This window comes from Seriola lalandi, unplaced genomic scaffold, assembly GCF_002814215.2.
Source record: "Seriola lalandi dorsalis isolate HSWRI2012SDOR001 ecotype SW California unplaced genomic scaffold, Sedor1 jcf7180002054595, whole genome shotgun sequence".
In the NCBI taxonomy this organism is placed as follows: domain Eukaryota; kingdom Metazoa; phylum Chordata; class Actinopteri; order Carangiformes; family Carangidae; genus Seriola; species Seriola lalandi.
Window position 1 is genome coordinate 28663 of NW_019525148.1, and position 14676 is coordinate 43338.

Consider the following 14676-nt stretch of genomic DNA (forward strand, 5'->3'; position numbering starts at 1 on the left):
CACACACACACACAGAACACACACACACACACACACACACACACACACACTGCCCCCCCCCCTGAATCCTTCTGGACACGTACCGTTCATGTTGTTGTGTCCTCCTCGGGGCCCTCCTCGTCCTCGGCCCCTGAAGCCCGGCTCTCCTCCTCCTCCTCGGCCCCGGCCTCCTCGGTGGAAGTGGCCCCCCCTGTGGGGCCCTCCTCTCATGGAGTCGTCTCCCCAGTAGCTGCCGTTGTCTCCCCGGCCCTGGCCCGGCGGCGGCCCCATCATGCGTGGCCCTCCGCCGGCGTTGAACGGGGGCCCGTGGTTGTGAGGGGGCGGGGGGTGGTTGAAGCGGGGACCGCCCGGCGGGTTGTTGGGGGGGTAGCCGCCGTTCATGGGCATCTGCATGTGCATGTTCATGTTGTTCATGTTGTTCATGTTGTTCATGCCCGGACCGTGGCCCAGTAAACCCTGGTTGACTGGACAGAGAGAACAACAGGTTTAAAACAGCGAGGGACAGAGACGCCTGGACAGGTGGACGTCACGGACAGCGTCAGCTCACCTGGTGGGGGTCCACCCTGGTTCTGGTTCTGGGTCTGCTGCAGGGAGCCCAGCAGCTGTTTGATCTTGTCAGAGAAGTCGGGCTGCTTGATCAGGTCCTCGGTGGACTGGTTCCCGGACGCGCCCTGAGGACAGACGCTGTTATCAGCTACGGGCCGGAGACAGAGACTGAAACCTGAAGCAGGTGAAAGACCTGAACTAAAAACAGCGGCCGGTCGTTACCATGATGGAGGAGAGCAGCTCCTGCACGTTGACGGAGGGGGGCACCGGGTTGTTGACGGTGTTGGTGGCTTGCGGGCTGCGCGAGGTGTTGCTCAAGTTGACCATGAGGTTGGCGAGGACCGGCGGCAGCTTGGAGCTCTCCGTCTGCGCCATGGCAGCGCCCGGCTGGGAGGAGGTGTCCATCGGCTCCACGTAACCATCGTCCATCATGGAGGAGTCCTGAGGGGGAGGGGGGAGTGACAGCTGAGCAGGAGAGCTATTACACACACGTATACACTGTGTGTGTGTGTGTGTGTGTGTGTGTGTGTGTGTGTGTGTGTGTGTGTGTGTGTGTGTACTAACCTCGTCCAGAGGGATGAGACGAGGCGGCATGGGTTCATACGGCTCTGGGTCTGGTTCATGTGGACTGTCAGGAACACTGGTGATAAGAGAAGATGGAGACGGTTTAGACAGACAGACAGAGAGACAGACAGACAGACAGACAGACAGACAGACAGACAGACAGACAGACAGAGAGACAGACAGACAGACAGACAGACAGACAGACAGATGATAATAACAGTTAATAATAAATAAACAACAATAATTAAACGAGTCCTTCACAGACTCCGCCCCCCCACCTCTCTTTGCTGAGGAAGATCTCCTGCAGGATTCCCATCTCTCGGTCCCTCTGGGTCAGCTTCTCTGTGCTGTTGGCCCCGGGGACGACCAGGCTGCCGGCCAGAGTCAGGGGCCTCGGGGGGGTCCAGGGAACCCTCTCTTCCATGGTGTCGTGGGAGAGCCGTCGGGCCATCTCAAAGGTCTGCCTGTCCATCATCAGCTCCCGTTTGGCGGCTTCACCAAAGTCCTTGATCTTGTTGACGTTGACTGTGAGTGGAGGGTCAGGACATTAATGATCACGTCTCCTCAGGTGATTCACAGGTCGAATGTTCAGAACAACAGACTCACCTCGCTCCGTCTCGTCCAGATCAAAGTAGAAGTAGTGTTTGAGCTGCTCCTCCTCAGCCCAGTGAACCGTCTTCTTCTTCTTGCCTTTCTTGGTCAGGCTTTCTTCTTCTCCTCGTGGTTCTGCCAGAGCGTTCGGTTTCTCACCTGCGGACAACAAAGGACCGACGTCAGGAGACTGAGGACGCTCTCGTTCCTCACGAAACAATCACAGAAGCTCATTGAACTCTAGACTTTACCGCTGTCGGGGGCCTCTGGGTCCTCGGAGGGCACGGGGGTCCCGGGCTGCTCCGGCTCCTGGTTTTCATCGGTGGGCGTGGTGGAGGCGGCGGTTTCTGGAGATGATGGTTTCGCAGAGGACGAAGAATACGCAGAGGGTTTGCCGTCAAACGGACTGGCCTGAGAAGAGAACAGGAAACAGAGTGAGACGACCGGTTTAACGAGTTTCAAACTAGTAGAAGAAAAGGTGTGGACAGCAGACAGGAAGTCCTGGACGAGGAGTCGGATCAATAACTAGAGAGGATTTTATTCTGAGGATTTGGTGAAATGTTCTGCGTGAGTCCGGGACAGTGAGCGACTCACTGACTGAATAAGACGAGGCCGTACCTTATTGGACGTGGGGGACACAGCCTTGGCGTTTGCCGGAGAACTGCCGCTGGGCTTCTTCTTCTTGATCTTGATGCCGGGGACCGGAGCGGAGTTCAGAGCATCTAGGAACCCGGTGCACTCCATCGCTGCAGAGAGGAGAAGAAGAAGAGACAGGGGTCAACACCTCGGCTGCTGAATCGCTCTCACGTCTCTACAACAGTTGACAGGTGACGTGCGGCTGAACTCACGTTGGGCGGGAATGATCTTGACTTTGATCTCTTTGGCAGAGTTGGAGGGGGTGTTCAGGGGTTTGTATTTTTTCTCCAGAGGTGGAGCGTCTGACGGACCCGAGCTGTTGAGAGAGAGAAGTACTGTCATCGGCCAGCGGAGGGCAGCAGTGAGCCGGCTGCATGAGAGAGAGGGAGGGAACAGGTACCTGGGTCTCTTGAGGACCGGAGGCTTGATGTTGTACTTGTCTCCCAGCTGTGGGGCGGTGGGCGCCTTCTTGGCGGGCGCCGGGTTGGGAGCGTCCATCTCCAGTCCTACACAACAACAACAAGCACGTCGATTAATTCACACAGGACGTTTGTGAGCGGCGACATTCGGAGACGAGCGCGTCTCGGCTCTTCACTCACCTATGGAGCGGATCTTGGCGTGACTGGGAGCGTGAGCTTTTGGTTTCTCCTTCTTCTTCTCCTCCTCTACGATCTTCTCCTTCACATCCCGCAGCGGCAGCTTGTTCTCCTCCTTCTTCTTCTTCTTATCTGGGAGATAAACACAGAGTGTGTTACAACCCGCTGCCAGAGGAGCTGCTTTATACACATTTAATAATAATAATAATAATAATGACTTTATATATAGAGCAAGAGATGCAGCTCAAAGTGATTTACCATAAAAACAACAATCAAATAATAAAATAAAAGACTGAAGGAAAATGAAAATATAAAATATGAAAACAGAAGATGAGAAAATATGTAAATGGAAATAAAAACAGAAGAGTAAAACATAAGAGAATTAATTAACAGCAAAGTGAAATAATAGTTTTTCAGCTGTTTAAAAAAGGTCACTGATCGTCTCTTTTCCAAAGTTAAAAAGCTGCTCTGCCTGTTTCATGTGAGTAAAATCGTCTGTATTTAAAATCTTGGCAGCAGAAGATCTGAGCTGGTGAAGGATTACAAAACGACGAGAGACCGGAGCTTTAAAAACAAGTAAAAGGACGTTCAGTCTGTTGTAGGAGACGCTGGCAGCCGGAGGAGAGAGTCGTTCGTGTGGCGGCTCGTTACAGCCGTAAATACAGAGCTGCAATAATCTGGTGCTTCAGCGTCTCTGTGGGTTGGGAGCTTAAAGAGGCGGAGGACGGGTCCGTACCTGCAGGAGAGTTTCCACTGGCCGACACACTCTGGGAGCGGATGGTGGCCATCCAGCCGTCGACCAGCACAGACGCCAACTTCCTCAGTTCTGAAAATACAAGACAGGAATATCAGTGTGGTTCATGCTGCGGTCGGAATCAAAGAGCTCTGGTTTTTGTGAACGTGAACCGACCTTCGGTGTCTGCGCTCTTGCTCAGCTGCTTCACCAGCTTGGCCGTGTTGTTCTGGGAGAAAACGAGAGCGGGTTAAACAGCTGTAGTTGCCCGTACGACGGCGTGGAGGCGGTTTGTGTCGGAGGAAGCGAGGCGTTACCTGTTTGAGGTGGTCCACTTTGAGAGGCAGCTTCTGCAGCGTGAGCAGGATGAGCTGCAGCAGAGGCGTGTTGTTGGTCGTCTTGGAGTAGGTGAGCCAGGAGTTGAGCAGCCTGTAGCCACCGACTCTGATGAACCTGGCGGAGGAAGGAACAGGCAACAGTCAGATAATGAAGACGTGGTGATGTGAACAGAAGAAGCTGAAGTTGAACTATTATTCTTATGGAGAGAAAAATATAAAAATGTCTTAAAAGTTATAAGAACAAAAAAAGCATCGTGTGAAACTTCCGAGTTCAGTGTGAGTTTGTTCTCAGTTCTTTTAAATGTGTTCGTACTTTCATCCAGATGTGTTCGTGTGAGTAAAGACAGTGTGAAGGATAACAGTGACACAGAGCTGAAGAAGAGCTCACCTGTTCAGAACGTCGTGGGATTTCGTCTGCAGCAGGATGTTCAGGTACATACATCTACTGACCATCTTGGTGGAAGCTTTCATCAGGCTGCACGGACGAAGAGCAGAGGTGTTAACAAATCATCCAGTGCTCGGGTCCTGAGTTTAGCTGTGAGGTTAAAGGTTAAACAGTTCGTCTCAGCTCCTCACCTGAACACCTTTGGGACTCCCTCCAGGCTGCGCAGCTCTCCATCCTTCCCCAGCAGAGCCTCCACACCCTTCAAGATCTCCCTGGGGTCCACCGCCATGTCTGAAACACACAGCCCAGCTGTTAATACACCTGCCGACGAGACGCAGGTGTATTACATGTTCTGGCATGTACAGGCCTTTGATCAAACGCACTAAAGAGCTGTTTATTGAGGACGATTTGCCTGCCAGACAGAGGAGGGAGCTCCGCGCTACAGTTTCCACACATGTACAACTTCACGTTAAAGTTCAAAAGTAGGTTCACGTCAAACTTGCAAAAAATCTGAAGTGCATCAGGCCAACAGGGGCACAGCACCTCACACCTGATCCCACTGTGGTTCAGTCTGTCAACAAGAGGCTCCACAGAGCTGACACACAACACCAGAACCAGGACATCGACACCAGAGCCGGCCAACCGGGTCTCCTCAGATCCACCGAGGGTCCGAGCAGCAGCACATTCATCAAGCTGCCAAACATCCCTAATGACACAGTGACGCTACAGCGGGACGCCGCGCCGATCCGACTTCCACCACGTTATTTTGATACCAAGCCAAGAGGGAGAACATCTCTCTAGACTGACGATCCCACAACTTACTAAAAGCACAGGCAGCAGTGTTTCCCTGGCGCCACACACAGCACCCTGCTGCTCTGGCACAGTGCTCCACGGCTTCAGCGCCGCCTCATAGCTGAGATGTTTGTGGATTGTTTAATGGGGCCAAGCTGACACCAGTTCAACAGGGACGAGGGCCGGACTCTGCGGTTCAGGCCAGACTGTCTCATCTCAGGGACTCTGACTCGCAGGACAGGACGTATGGTCTGATATCATGTTCATTTTTGTGTGTGAGGCAGCAGTTTATTCCAGCTCAGACTATGATTAAAGAGGCAGCAGCAATGCAAACAATAAAAACGCAGGTTTATGAAACGGATGAACAAAATGTTACACATTCACTATAAATCAACTTCTTTTATTTACCAAACTTTTTACTTTATTTAACTATTTCCCTAATCATATCAAAAAATGTAGATAATGAAAAAACTGTCTTTAACTGGGTTTTAACCTTTACAATTAACATGTACTCTATATCTATAACTGATTTATGTTTACATGTCTTATATATCTATGTACCAAATACAAATAAAGGTCAGGGGTCAAAGGTTTTTTACAAAAAGTAGCAAAAGACAGATTTTCTTTTTCAAGATGTTACTGATAATTACTGACCAACTTTTTAATAGCACACGTCCGTCACCATCGTTCACATTCACTCAAACAAGGGATGGAAACACAAAACAAAAACATCTTGTAAAGATCTATTTTCTCTAGCATGATACCTAGTGAAAGGATGAATGGTACAAATTCAGATTATAAATTAAATCTCGATTTGTTTCTGCATGAAGTATGAAATGCTTGAAAACTGGAGAATTAGTTTGTTAAATACTCATCTGTGTCCTGCACATGTGATGCTCTATGTTACTGAGGGCTTCTCTGTGTTGCTGTTAATGACATCACTGTCAGCTGTGGCGGCCACAGGGAGCAAGTCAGGCCACTTACTGCCACCTACAGGCCTGTTTATGTTTACACGCTGGCGCTGCTCTGTGTGTGGTTACACAACACAGAAACGCATAACAAATTAATACAATTGTTAGTGCAACACGACATAACAATGGCCTGAACTGTCACACATTCATCTGACTGTAAATTAAAAACGCTGGGTGTAATTCAAAGCCGTATTAACTCTGAACGGTCTAATGTGATCCAAACAAAAACACTAAGTCTCCTGGCCTTTCTTTATGAATGTCTTCACTGTTATGGACTTTTAAAATGATCATGACAAAAGGTCTTATGAATAACCTTCAAATTATTCATTATGTAACTGTTTGGTTTGAACCTTTTAAGCATGCACTTATTATCCATGTTTATGAATTTTTATAATGAAACAGTTTTTTTGTGCCAATTTATCAATTCATGTAAAGAGCCGTCAATGCTGGTGGAAATCAATCCACAGGAAATGTCATGATGTGAGGAATCAGTTAAGTCTTACCCGCGTAACTGTTGTAGTAGAAGTTTTATATAGTCTCAGACCTCCACAACACTGCAAATAACACAACTCCTGCAAATGTCACAGTTGTTACACATATACACAAAATCAGTGTTAAACATGCCCTGGTTCCTGGTTCAGTGGGGGAAAGAAGATTATTTGTGCACAGTCACACTGTGGTGTTATTACATATCACTGGTAGATAATGGCAAAAAACAACCTGACTGTTTCTCAAATGACCAAGCCTGCAAAAAATATAAAAAATAAAATAAAAAAAAATACTCTATACTCTTATTTTTTTTATAACGGTTGCGCAACAACAGACGTTGACTACAAATACGGCACCACGGTAGATTCATCAAGGAGACACAGATTGAATCAAATAACAGTGTAAAACGCCTCCAGTTATATAAGAGCAGCTCGCGCAGCCTATAAAAGGCCCGCGCTTCACCTGACATCTGTCATAGCGGATACAGGCCTCCTGCTCCTGCGGCTCAGCTGCCCCACAAAGGGGAGGGCGCTGCGGGCTGACTGCTAATCAGAGCCCTCCCTCCGTTTAACCACTTCGACGACGGCAAAAAAAAAAAAAAACCAAACCCTACACGAACAACAATGGCTTTCATAGCAAAGACCAGACTGGTAGATGGGGGAAAAAAAAACCACACGGCGACCAGCACCAGATAGATCTATCGAATCGCAGCGTATGTCGGTCAGACAATGCGATGGACACCAGTCTGTACTTGTTCTGCATTTAACGTTTTTGTGAAGTAAAAAAACAAAAAAACAAAAACAAAAAAAAAGGAAAAGTCCCAAGTGTTGCTTCGAGGAGAACACTGTTAGCCCCCCGGAGCTGTCCCGAGGACGAAAAGCAAACCACAACTAGTCCACCATATTTGACAATCCCGACTGTTTGTGCTTCGAAAGACCTTCGCTTGAGTCATCCTGCAATCTTTATCCGCAGATTGCCGAGTACATGGTGCGGGCTTTTTCGGGAAGTCCCTGTGCTATAATTATCAACATTTCAACACACACAGTGCTTCATTAAAATATGTCCACAATCCTCAAACTAATGCAATCTTTATGTGTAGATTGCGGTGGGTGTTTGTTCCGTGGAGCAGCCCCTACAAAACAGATCTGGCAGGCGAAAAGTCCGATTTCATGATCTATGCCCACGGCAATCTTTATGAATAGATTGCTTATGGTTATTTTGCGAATTTTACTGGCTATATTTAGTTTTATTAGTACAATTAGTCCATTCCGTCTCACACACAAAGAAACGGAGCTTTGTGCCTCCGTCCACTTTCCTGTGTGAGCTCATACTATAACTTTGTCTATTTTCAAATTGTTTGCCAAGAACCAAGCTAACTCACGGTGCCTGCTAGCCAGCTACCGCTAGCTAGCCTATTATCTACGACTATTTTCATTTGATGAATTTCGAGTCAATTTAACTTCAAAATCAACTTACTATTGACACTATAGATCCTCAGCGTCTCGGGTATATTATTGTGTGCCTTTCATGCACTTATATCTCTTATTTCATAAAGTTTATGTCGTCAACCTTCATGGTTTTAATATCAACTGAAAGACTTCTTATGGGTGGGGCTGTGGTAGCTAAAAGCTAGCCTTTCCTTCAGGAACAAACTGGAGGCAAAAATAGAAATCAAATGTCCATTACTTGAAGAAAAAAATATGATTTTGAGTAGAGTTGTTCAAAGTCCTCGACGGTTCAGTCTTCGGCAAAGCGATTTCATACCTGCAAAACACACAAAAAACACAAATTTAATTTCGACTGGCAAATTCCGTCGTCCTTCGTCTATGCCACAGTCTCTTGTTGTTTTCTGAATACATTTAGTAGGAATTCCGCATTAAACACGTTCAAAAAGTTGAAATAACGCTCGTTGATCTTTCTGACTTCACTTACCTCTGACCAAATCCAGGAATGAGCTCTAGAGGAGGGACTTGACATTTATACTGCGTGACGTTTTTTACGTCACGGACAGCGTTAATCTCGTTTATCTTTGAAACAAAATGGCGGATAACCGACCTTCAGTTTACAAGCAAGGGCATAATGGCGTCACTCACATTTTGGAAACTATTCTTCTGAATTCCTCCCTAGATTCACCTTTAAAGTGATGTGTTTTGGAATTATCAGAGAGACACCAAATAACAACAACGCATTTTGATGATATATCTGGATTGCAGAGTGTATTTGATATATAAATTAAGTGAATAATATTTCTTCAAAATGGCGCCTGATTTGTCTGTTAGAGCCGTGTGGTCACATGCGCCAGTCAGAGAGGAAACTGCAGTTCAACAATCATGTGCGCCCCGTGGATTGAAATAAAACGACAGAATGTGGTTTTATACATGATAGAAATGATTTATCGTTGAGTACACTTATAAAATGTAAATTATAAAATGTCACGCTTGGTTTAGCGACAGTGTTGACTGATCTTTCAACTTTCACCTACAACCCCCCCCACACTTTGACAGAATAACGGCGGCCTGTGGGGGCAGCAGTGCGCCGGTGTGGCGGTAAATCTGCCGGAGAAGGAAGAAGAAGCAGAAGAAATAATGGCTGCCTCCATACAACGCTTAACTAAGACGTTGTACAGTCTATCACCTTCACTTCTTCGTCCATTACGACAGTATCAGGTATTACATTTAACTCAGCTGTTTATATACCAATTCTCCGGTTAATTTATATGTGTTTGGTTTGCACGAAGGGTTTTATATACTGCGGTCAGAGGACACGCTGGTAGTTAACCCAGAGAGCCGGGATGGTGTCGTGGTCACTAAAGGTTATTTATGTATTTGTACAGGTTATTTAGCGACAGTGTCTGAATGGAAAGGCCATTTTAAATAGACAATTCATAAATGTTTACTTGTGCGTTGAGCATCAGTAACACTCAGCGTGAGTGGTGCCTGTCGTGCACAGCAGGGCTCCTGTCCCGGATGTTGTGATCAGAGCTGGTCAAAGGACACAACTCCATTACTTCAGTCAAAGTATAGATACTCGTGGTAAAATATTATTCCAGGACATGTGCAAGTTGTTCACTCAGATTTTTACTCGAGTTAAAGTACTGGAGTACATGATTTTAAAAATACTTCAGTACAAAAAGTAAAATTTTGCGTTTTTGTCAATGTATTGTTGTGTTGTCCAGCAGTGTGTTTACAAAACCTAATGACCCTGAAAACACCTACTGTCTGTAGAACAGAAATCTTGTACATTGTGATACTTACCACATGGACAGCCGTTGTTGTTTTCATATGTCCGTCTCTTTGGCCAGTGATGAAGTTTGGTCGTGATAAACAAGACAAACATAATCTTTCTTTCTTTACTAAAACATCGTTAGACCTGCAGCAGTGTAGGAGTTGGCTGTGATTGGTTTTCCTTTGTGATGATCACAATGTATAGGCTATCATATTTTCAAAATAAAATAAAATAAATTTCTCTGACTAAAAGCTGTTTCAAAGTAAGAGTCCTTTATAGAAATGTAGTGGGGTGAAAATTACTAATTACTAGTAGTAATATTTGTCTTTGAACTGTATTAGGAGTAAAAGTCAGAAGTTTACAAACGAAGTAATACAAAAGTAAAGAATAGATACTCAGAAAATATACTGAAGTACAGTATGTACTTAGTTAATATGCACATGTGGTTGTGATGCTGACTTTGTTGTGTATTCAGTCCTGCGTACAGAGGCTGCCTGTGAGACCATGGCCCTCTGCGTTCATACCTCCACACCACTCTTTCTGTAAAGCAGCTTCGCTGCAGGATGAGGACGCTGCTGACGCTGCTGAGGCTGCTGAGGCTACTGAGGCTGTTGAGGCCGTTGAGGCTGTCTCCCGCTACAAGGACAGACCCTGGGATTACCTGGAGAGTGAAGGTACATAAAGGAAAATCTGGTCTCATCTTTAGCCCTCACATGTGACTTTACAGTGTAATTCTTTCCCCTGACAGAGTACATAGAGAAGTATGGAACCAACACAGTGTGGGCAGGCTACAGGAGGAACCACAAAGGAGGCATTCCCCCACAGAAGACACGCAAGACCTGCATTGTAAAGTTTCTACATTAACCCACCACTGATACTTCACGTCAGTTATAATACAGTTATAATACAGTTTTAACATTAACAGTGTTTCTGTTTCTGTAGCGAGGAGACAAGATATGTGGAAACCCCTGTCCGATATGTCGAGACCCCAACGTCATTATCCACCATCAGGTGGGTCAGAGTCTCTGTCACTAACAGCCTCACAGCACATTAACACACACTACATGGTAGTTTACTGTCAGTCTACTGTCGGACACCAGAGGGTTTTCATTCTCACCAAACACTTAACACTCATGTTCCTGGTGCTTTAACGTGCGACTCATACCAGACACCCAGTTCATGAAACACAGACTTGTATATAACTTCTTCAGCACTTATTTAAATGAAACCCGCTGACAGAATCAGCTCTGTAGAGTTTCCTTTAAAAGACCAGGATTTGATTCATTCATCTTCCTTCCTCTGAGTATAAAATAAGTTAATCTAGTCATCACTGTCTATTATGGAAAACTCTCATCTTGACCAGTAACTGATGTGATTGTGCAGCAGCTTCGTGTTTCCTCCTGTGGTCTCTAACTCACACCTTGTCCTGTAGAATGTGAAGCTGCTGCAGCAGTTCATCAGCCCTCACACCGGACTGGTGTTTGACCCCACTCGGACCGGTAAGTCCCCAGCTCGTCACGGTCACCATGTTTTTCCTGGCTGATCACCAGGCGGCTCACGCTCTGACGGTTCTGTCTCCAGGTGTGTGTATGAAGCAGCAGAAGAATCTGAACAAGGCCATCGACGCAGCTCGAGATCACGGTACATAAGCCCCTCCCACCTCCCTGCTTTTCTATTTCTCTTTTGAACCTGAATATTTTAAGAGCGAAACGCAACTGGAGCCTGTAGTTACTGTAAATGTGACTCAGAGCTGAGGTCTGTGCTACGAAGCAGGATCTGAGGTTATCGAGGTAACTTCGGGTTTAACTCTGGGTTTTCAGGCCTACAGCACCGGTTCGTTCGTTGCCAGGGTAAATCACCATGGTAACTGATGCTGAACTCCTAACCTACTCCTGAGCCAGGTGATCAACACGATGTTATTTTCATAATGAAAAGTTATCGTGGGGACGTTGAACTTGCTTCGCAGCACAGGCCTCAGGAGCCACGTCACCTGACACTGAAACACCTGGGACACACACAGGTGTTCGCAGGTGTACAGGTGAGTCCTCCCTCACTGAGCTGAAGGGATTTCTCCGACCAGGCGTCACTAACACCTCTCGTCCTCTCTCAGGTTTTCTTCCCTTTCAAATTCCATTTGTGGAATTTTCGGGAGAGGACTTCAACAACTCCCATGATGCAGTGGGATCCACGCCACCTGCCTCGTTCTTAACCTCTGGTGACACCTGGTATAAATGGTATGGGGAAGTGACGCCCGATGAGAGTGAAGTTGCTAAAGTCAAGAAGAAATACAAAGCTTACTTAAAGTGACGGCGACCCGGCACTCGTCCCGTCATGTGACCTCAGTTCTCTCTAACTCTGTTGTTCGTAGGTTTCCACTGTGTTTTCATGTCCCACAGTTACACTCATAAAAATTCCAAAATAAAACCATGTGATGAAAAATGGATTTTATTGTTTGGCTTCTGTAGCTGTCGACCACAGATCATTATCAGGACATTTTTAATGTTAGATTAACACTCCAGTATCTGTCCAGCTGCAACCTGTGTCTCGGACGTGAAGACCGGTCCAGATGTGGTGAAGGTAGCCGATGATGGAGGGACACGGTGCAGCGCGGCAGCGTGTCCTCTGAGTGATCACGGGTTGACCTTGTTGACCATGGTCTCTCCCAGCGCCTCCAGCACCTCCCGCTTGTAGTCGTCGAAGTCTCCGTCGATCTGGTTGACGGAGGAATCCTCCACCACCCACATCTGACACTGAGTCTCTGTGATGAGCCGGGCGTCGTGACTCACGATGATCACAGCTGGACAACGAGGGACAGCGTGTTAACATTTAATCTATTTAAAGATAAATCAGTTCTGCTTCATCAATGCAAACATCTGACTTGAATCTCGTTACTGTCATTTTATATAGTTCCATATTTGCAGATGTAGATATCGATATCTATCTAGAGATAGATCTCTATATATATATATATATATATATAAAACATATCAGTGTGGACGAAGTCTCCATCAGCCTCTTACCTCCTTTGTATTCATTGATGGCCTCCGATAGAGCGTCGATTGACTCGATGTCCAGGTTGTTGGTGGGTTCATCCTGTGAGAGACGGAGACAGTCAGGAGGATTCACTGGGACAGATCCATGAGGAGTCCCGACTCTCCTGTCCTCAACTCAAACATTAAACGTGTAGATGGAAACTTTCTCCTGTGTTTCTATAAACCAAGTTATTCTTGTTGATTCGATCTTGTTTTTATCACTTTGTGAAAAACTTTTTAAAGACTGGAATCCCCTCCCCCTCCATTGTCCCACAGTCCAGCTCAAGAACTAAACTGTTAAACTTACATGGACTGTAGCTGCTGCACCGTCCGTTACTCACTGTTCTGTTTGCAAACACATAAAAAATAAAAGTAGAAAAGCGTGTGGTACTCACCAGGATCAGGACATCAGGCTGACGACACGCCAGCTCCGCAAACACCACCCTCGCCTTCTGGCCCCCTGTCAGAGACCAGATCCAGACTCACGGTTAGGAAACGTCTCCGCCGCCGGCAGTGACAGTGAACGTGCAACGGTTCGTGTTCTTACCGGACAGTTTGGAGATCTGGATGGTGTGGGCGTGGCTCTCCAGGCCGAAGCGACCCAGGCACTTCCTGCCGTCCTGGTAGGGCAGGTTGAAGTTCCTCATCAGGTACTCTGTGGCGGTCTCCTCCATCTTCAGCTGGTCAGCATACTGCTGGTTGAAGAAGCCAACTTTCTGCAGGCAGACAGGACATGAGGTCACAACTGGTCTCCATGGAAACGGACCAACATCAATCTTTATTCTTGCTGATCAGTCCCTCCACGAGTTCACAGGCTGTTTTTGGGATTGTTGAAATACCTGATTTCACAGCAGCTTTTCTTAACAACTGGAAAGTTTTTAAAAGTTTCTTTTGCAATGAAACTGCAGGAGAAAATAAAAACTGCAAAAATTGTTGCTATTTTATTAATTATATTAATTATTATTAGTTTCATCAGAGTGAAGGATGGATGAAAACAACGTTTCCTATCTTTTCATCTTCACTGATTAACCATTTACTCACTGAGCTCAGAGGCGACCATCTGTTAAGGTGGAATGTTTTCTTCAGTGTTACTTGATGCATGTTTGACGTTTGAGAATCAATCAATACACCTTAAATATATATATCAATACGACCATGTGTTTTATCAGCTCTCTCACTGACAGACACAATTGAATCTTCAGGTTCTTAAAATGTAGATAAACATCAACGTGATCATGTGACTGTAGAACAGAAACAGCTGCAGCTGTGATAAAAAACTTTAACACACTTGATTAATTGATAGAAACGTTATAAAAACCAACACTGGAACAGTAAAGACGTTTTGTTCCTGCAGACAAACTGTACCGGTCCTGACAACAGCTGCTCAGTGTCAACACAAGAACAGGATCTCACTCACCAGACGATGGTTCTTCCTCATTTCTCCTTTAGTCTAAAACACAAAAGACAAACTCCAGTTATGTTCTGTTGATGTTTCTAACCGACACCGACTCTCTGATGTTCTCAATATGGAACATTCTCCGCATGTTTTAGGAAAATGAAAACGCACTTACAGGGTTTAACTTCCCGGTGAGCAGCAGCAGCAGCGTACTCTTCCCAACGCCATTGGGTCCAACTATACAGACTGGAGGAAAGAAGACGGCGACGTCAGCAATTATCTCAGTTACAGACTCTGGTTTCCCTCTGAGGAGTAGATGATGCGTTTTCTCTTCTTTCACATTAACATGAGGACTCACATTTAGAAACATTAGAACCCCCCC

General features: G+C 46.1%; 3 protein-coding genes across 3 annotated transcripts in view; 1 reads left to right on the plus strand and 2 right to left on the minus strand.

The window, feature by feature from the left end:
* Nucleotides 1-8557, minus strand: part of ppp1r10 (protein phosphatase 1, regulatory subunit 10) — a 13053-nt gene extending 4496 nt beyond the window's left edge. The window contains exons 1-17 of the mRNA XM_087177378.1: nt 6656-8557; nt 4581-4680; nt 4393-4479; nt 3984-4119; nt 3844-3895; nt 3670-3759; nt 2937-3065; nt 2738-2843; nt 2550-2653; nt 2320-2447; nt 1953-2112; nt 1717-1860; nt 1389-1635; nt 1111-1186; nt 769-987; nt 548-671; nt 45-464 (exon numbers count right to left, since the gene is read on the minus strand). Of these exons, the coding sequence (XP_087033504.1) occupies nt 45-464; nt 548-671; nt 769-987; nt 1111-1186; nt 1389-1635; nt 1717-1860; nt 1953-2112; nt 2320-2447; nt 2550-2653; nt 2738-2843; nt 2937-3065; nt 3670-3759; nt 3844-3895; nt 3984-4119; nt 4393-4479; nt 4581-4678 (2320 nt within the window). The 5' untranslated portion in view covers nt 4679-4680; nt 6656-8557. The remainder of the gene's footprint in view (nt 1-44; nt 465-547; nt 672-768; nt 988-1110; nt 1187-1388; nt 1636-1716; nt 1861-1952; nt 2113-2319; nt 2448-2549; nt 2654-2737; nt 2844-2936; nt 3066-3669; nt 3760-3843; nt 3896-3983; nt 4120-4392; nt 4480-4580; nt 4681-6655) is intronic.
* A 590-nt stretch (nt 8558-9147) lies between these two features.
* Nucleotides 9148-12309, plus strand: mrps18b (mitochondrial ribosomal protein S18B). Its single transcript, XM_023419254.2, has 7 exons — nt 9148-9307; nt 10342-10540; nt 10615-10712; nt 10809-10877; nt 11299-11365; nt 11448-11507; nt 11977-12309. Exons 1-7 carry the CDS (start codon nt 9227-9229, stop codon nt 12171-12173), a joined length of 771 nt encoding a protein of 256 aa, XP_023275022.1. The 5' UTR covers nt 9148-9226; the 3' UTR covers nt 12174-12309.
* The window catches only part of abcf1 (ATP-binding cassette, sub-family F (GCN20), member 1), a 15205-nt gene continuing 12824 nt past the window's right edge, over nt 12296-14676 (minus strand). The window contains exons 21-26 of the mRNA XM_087177381.1: nt 14470-14540; nt 14316-14348; nt 13446-13614; nt 13294-13358; nt 12887-12959; nt 12296-12663 (exon numbers count right to left, since the gene is read on the minus strand). Of these exons, the coding sequence (XP_087033507.1) occupies nt 12497-12663; nt 12887-12959; nt 13294-13358; nt 13446-13614; nt 14316-14348; nt 14470-14540 (578 nt within the window). The 3' untranslated portion in view covers nt 12296-12496. The remainder of the gene's footprint in view (nt 12664-12886; nt 12960-13293; nt 13359-13445; nt 13615-14315; nt 14349-14469; nt 14541-14676) is intronic.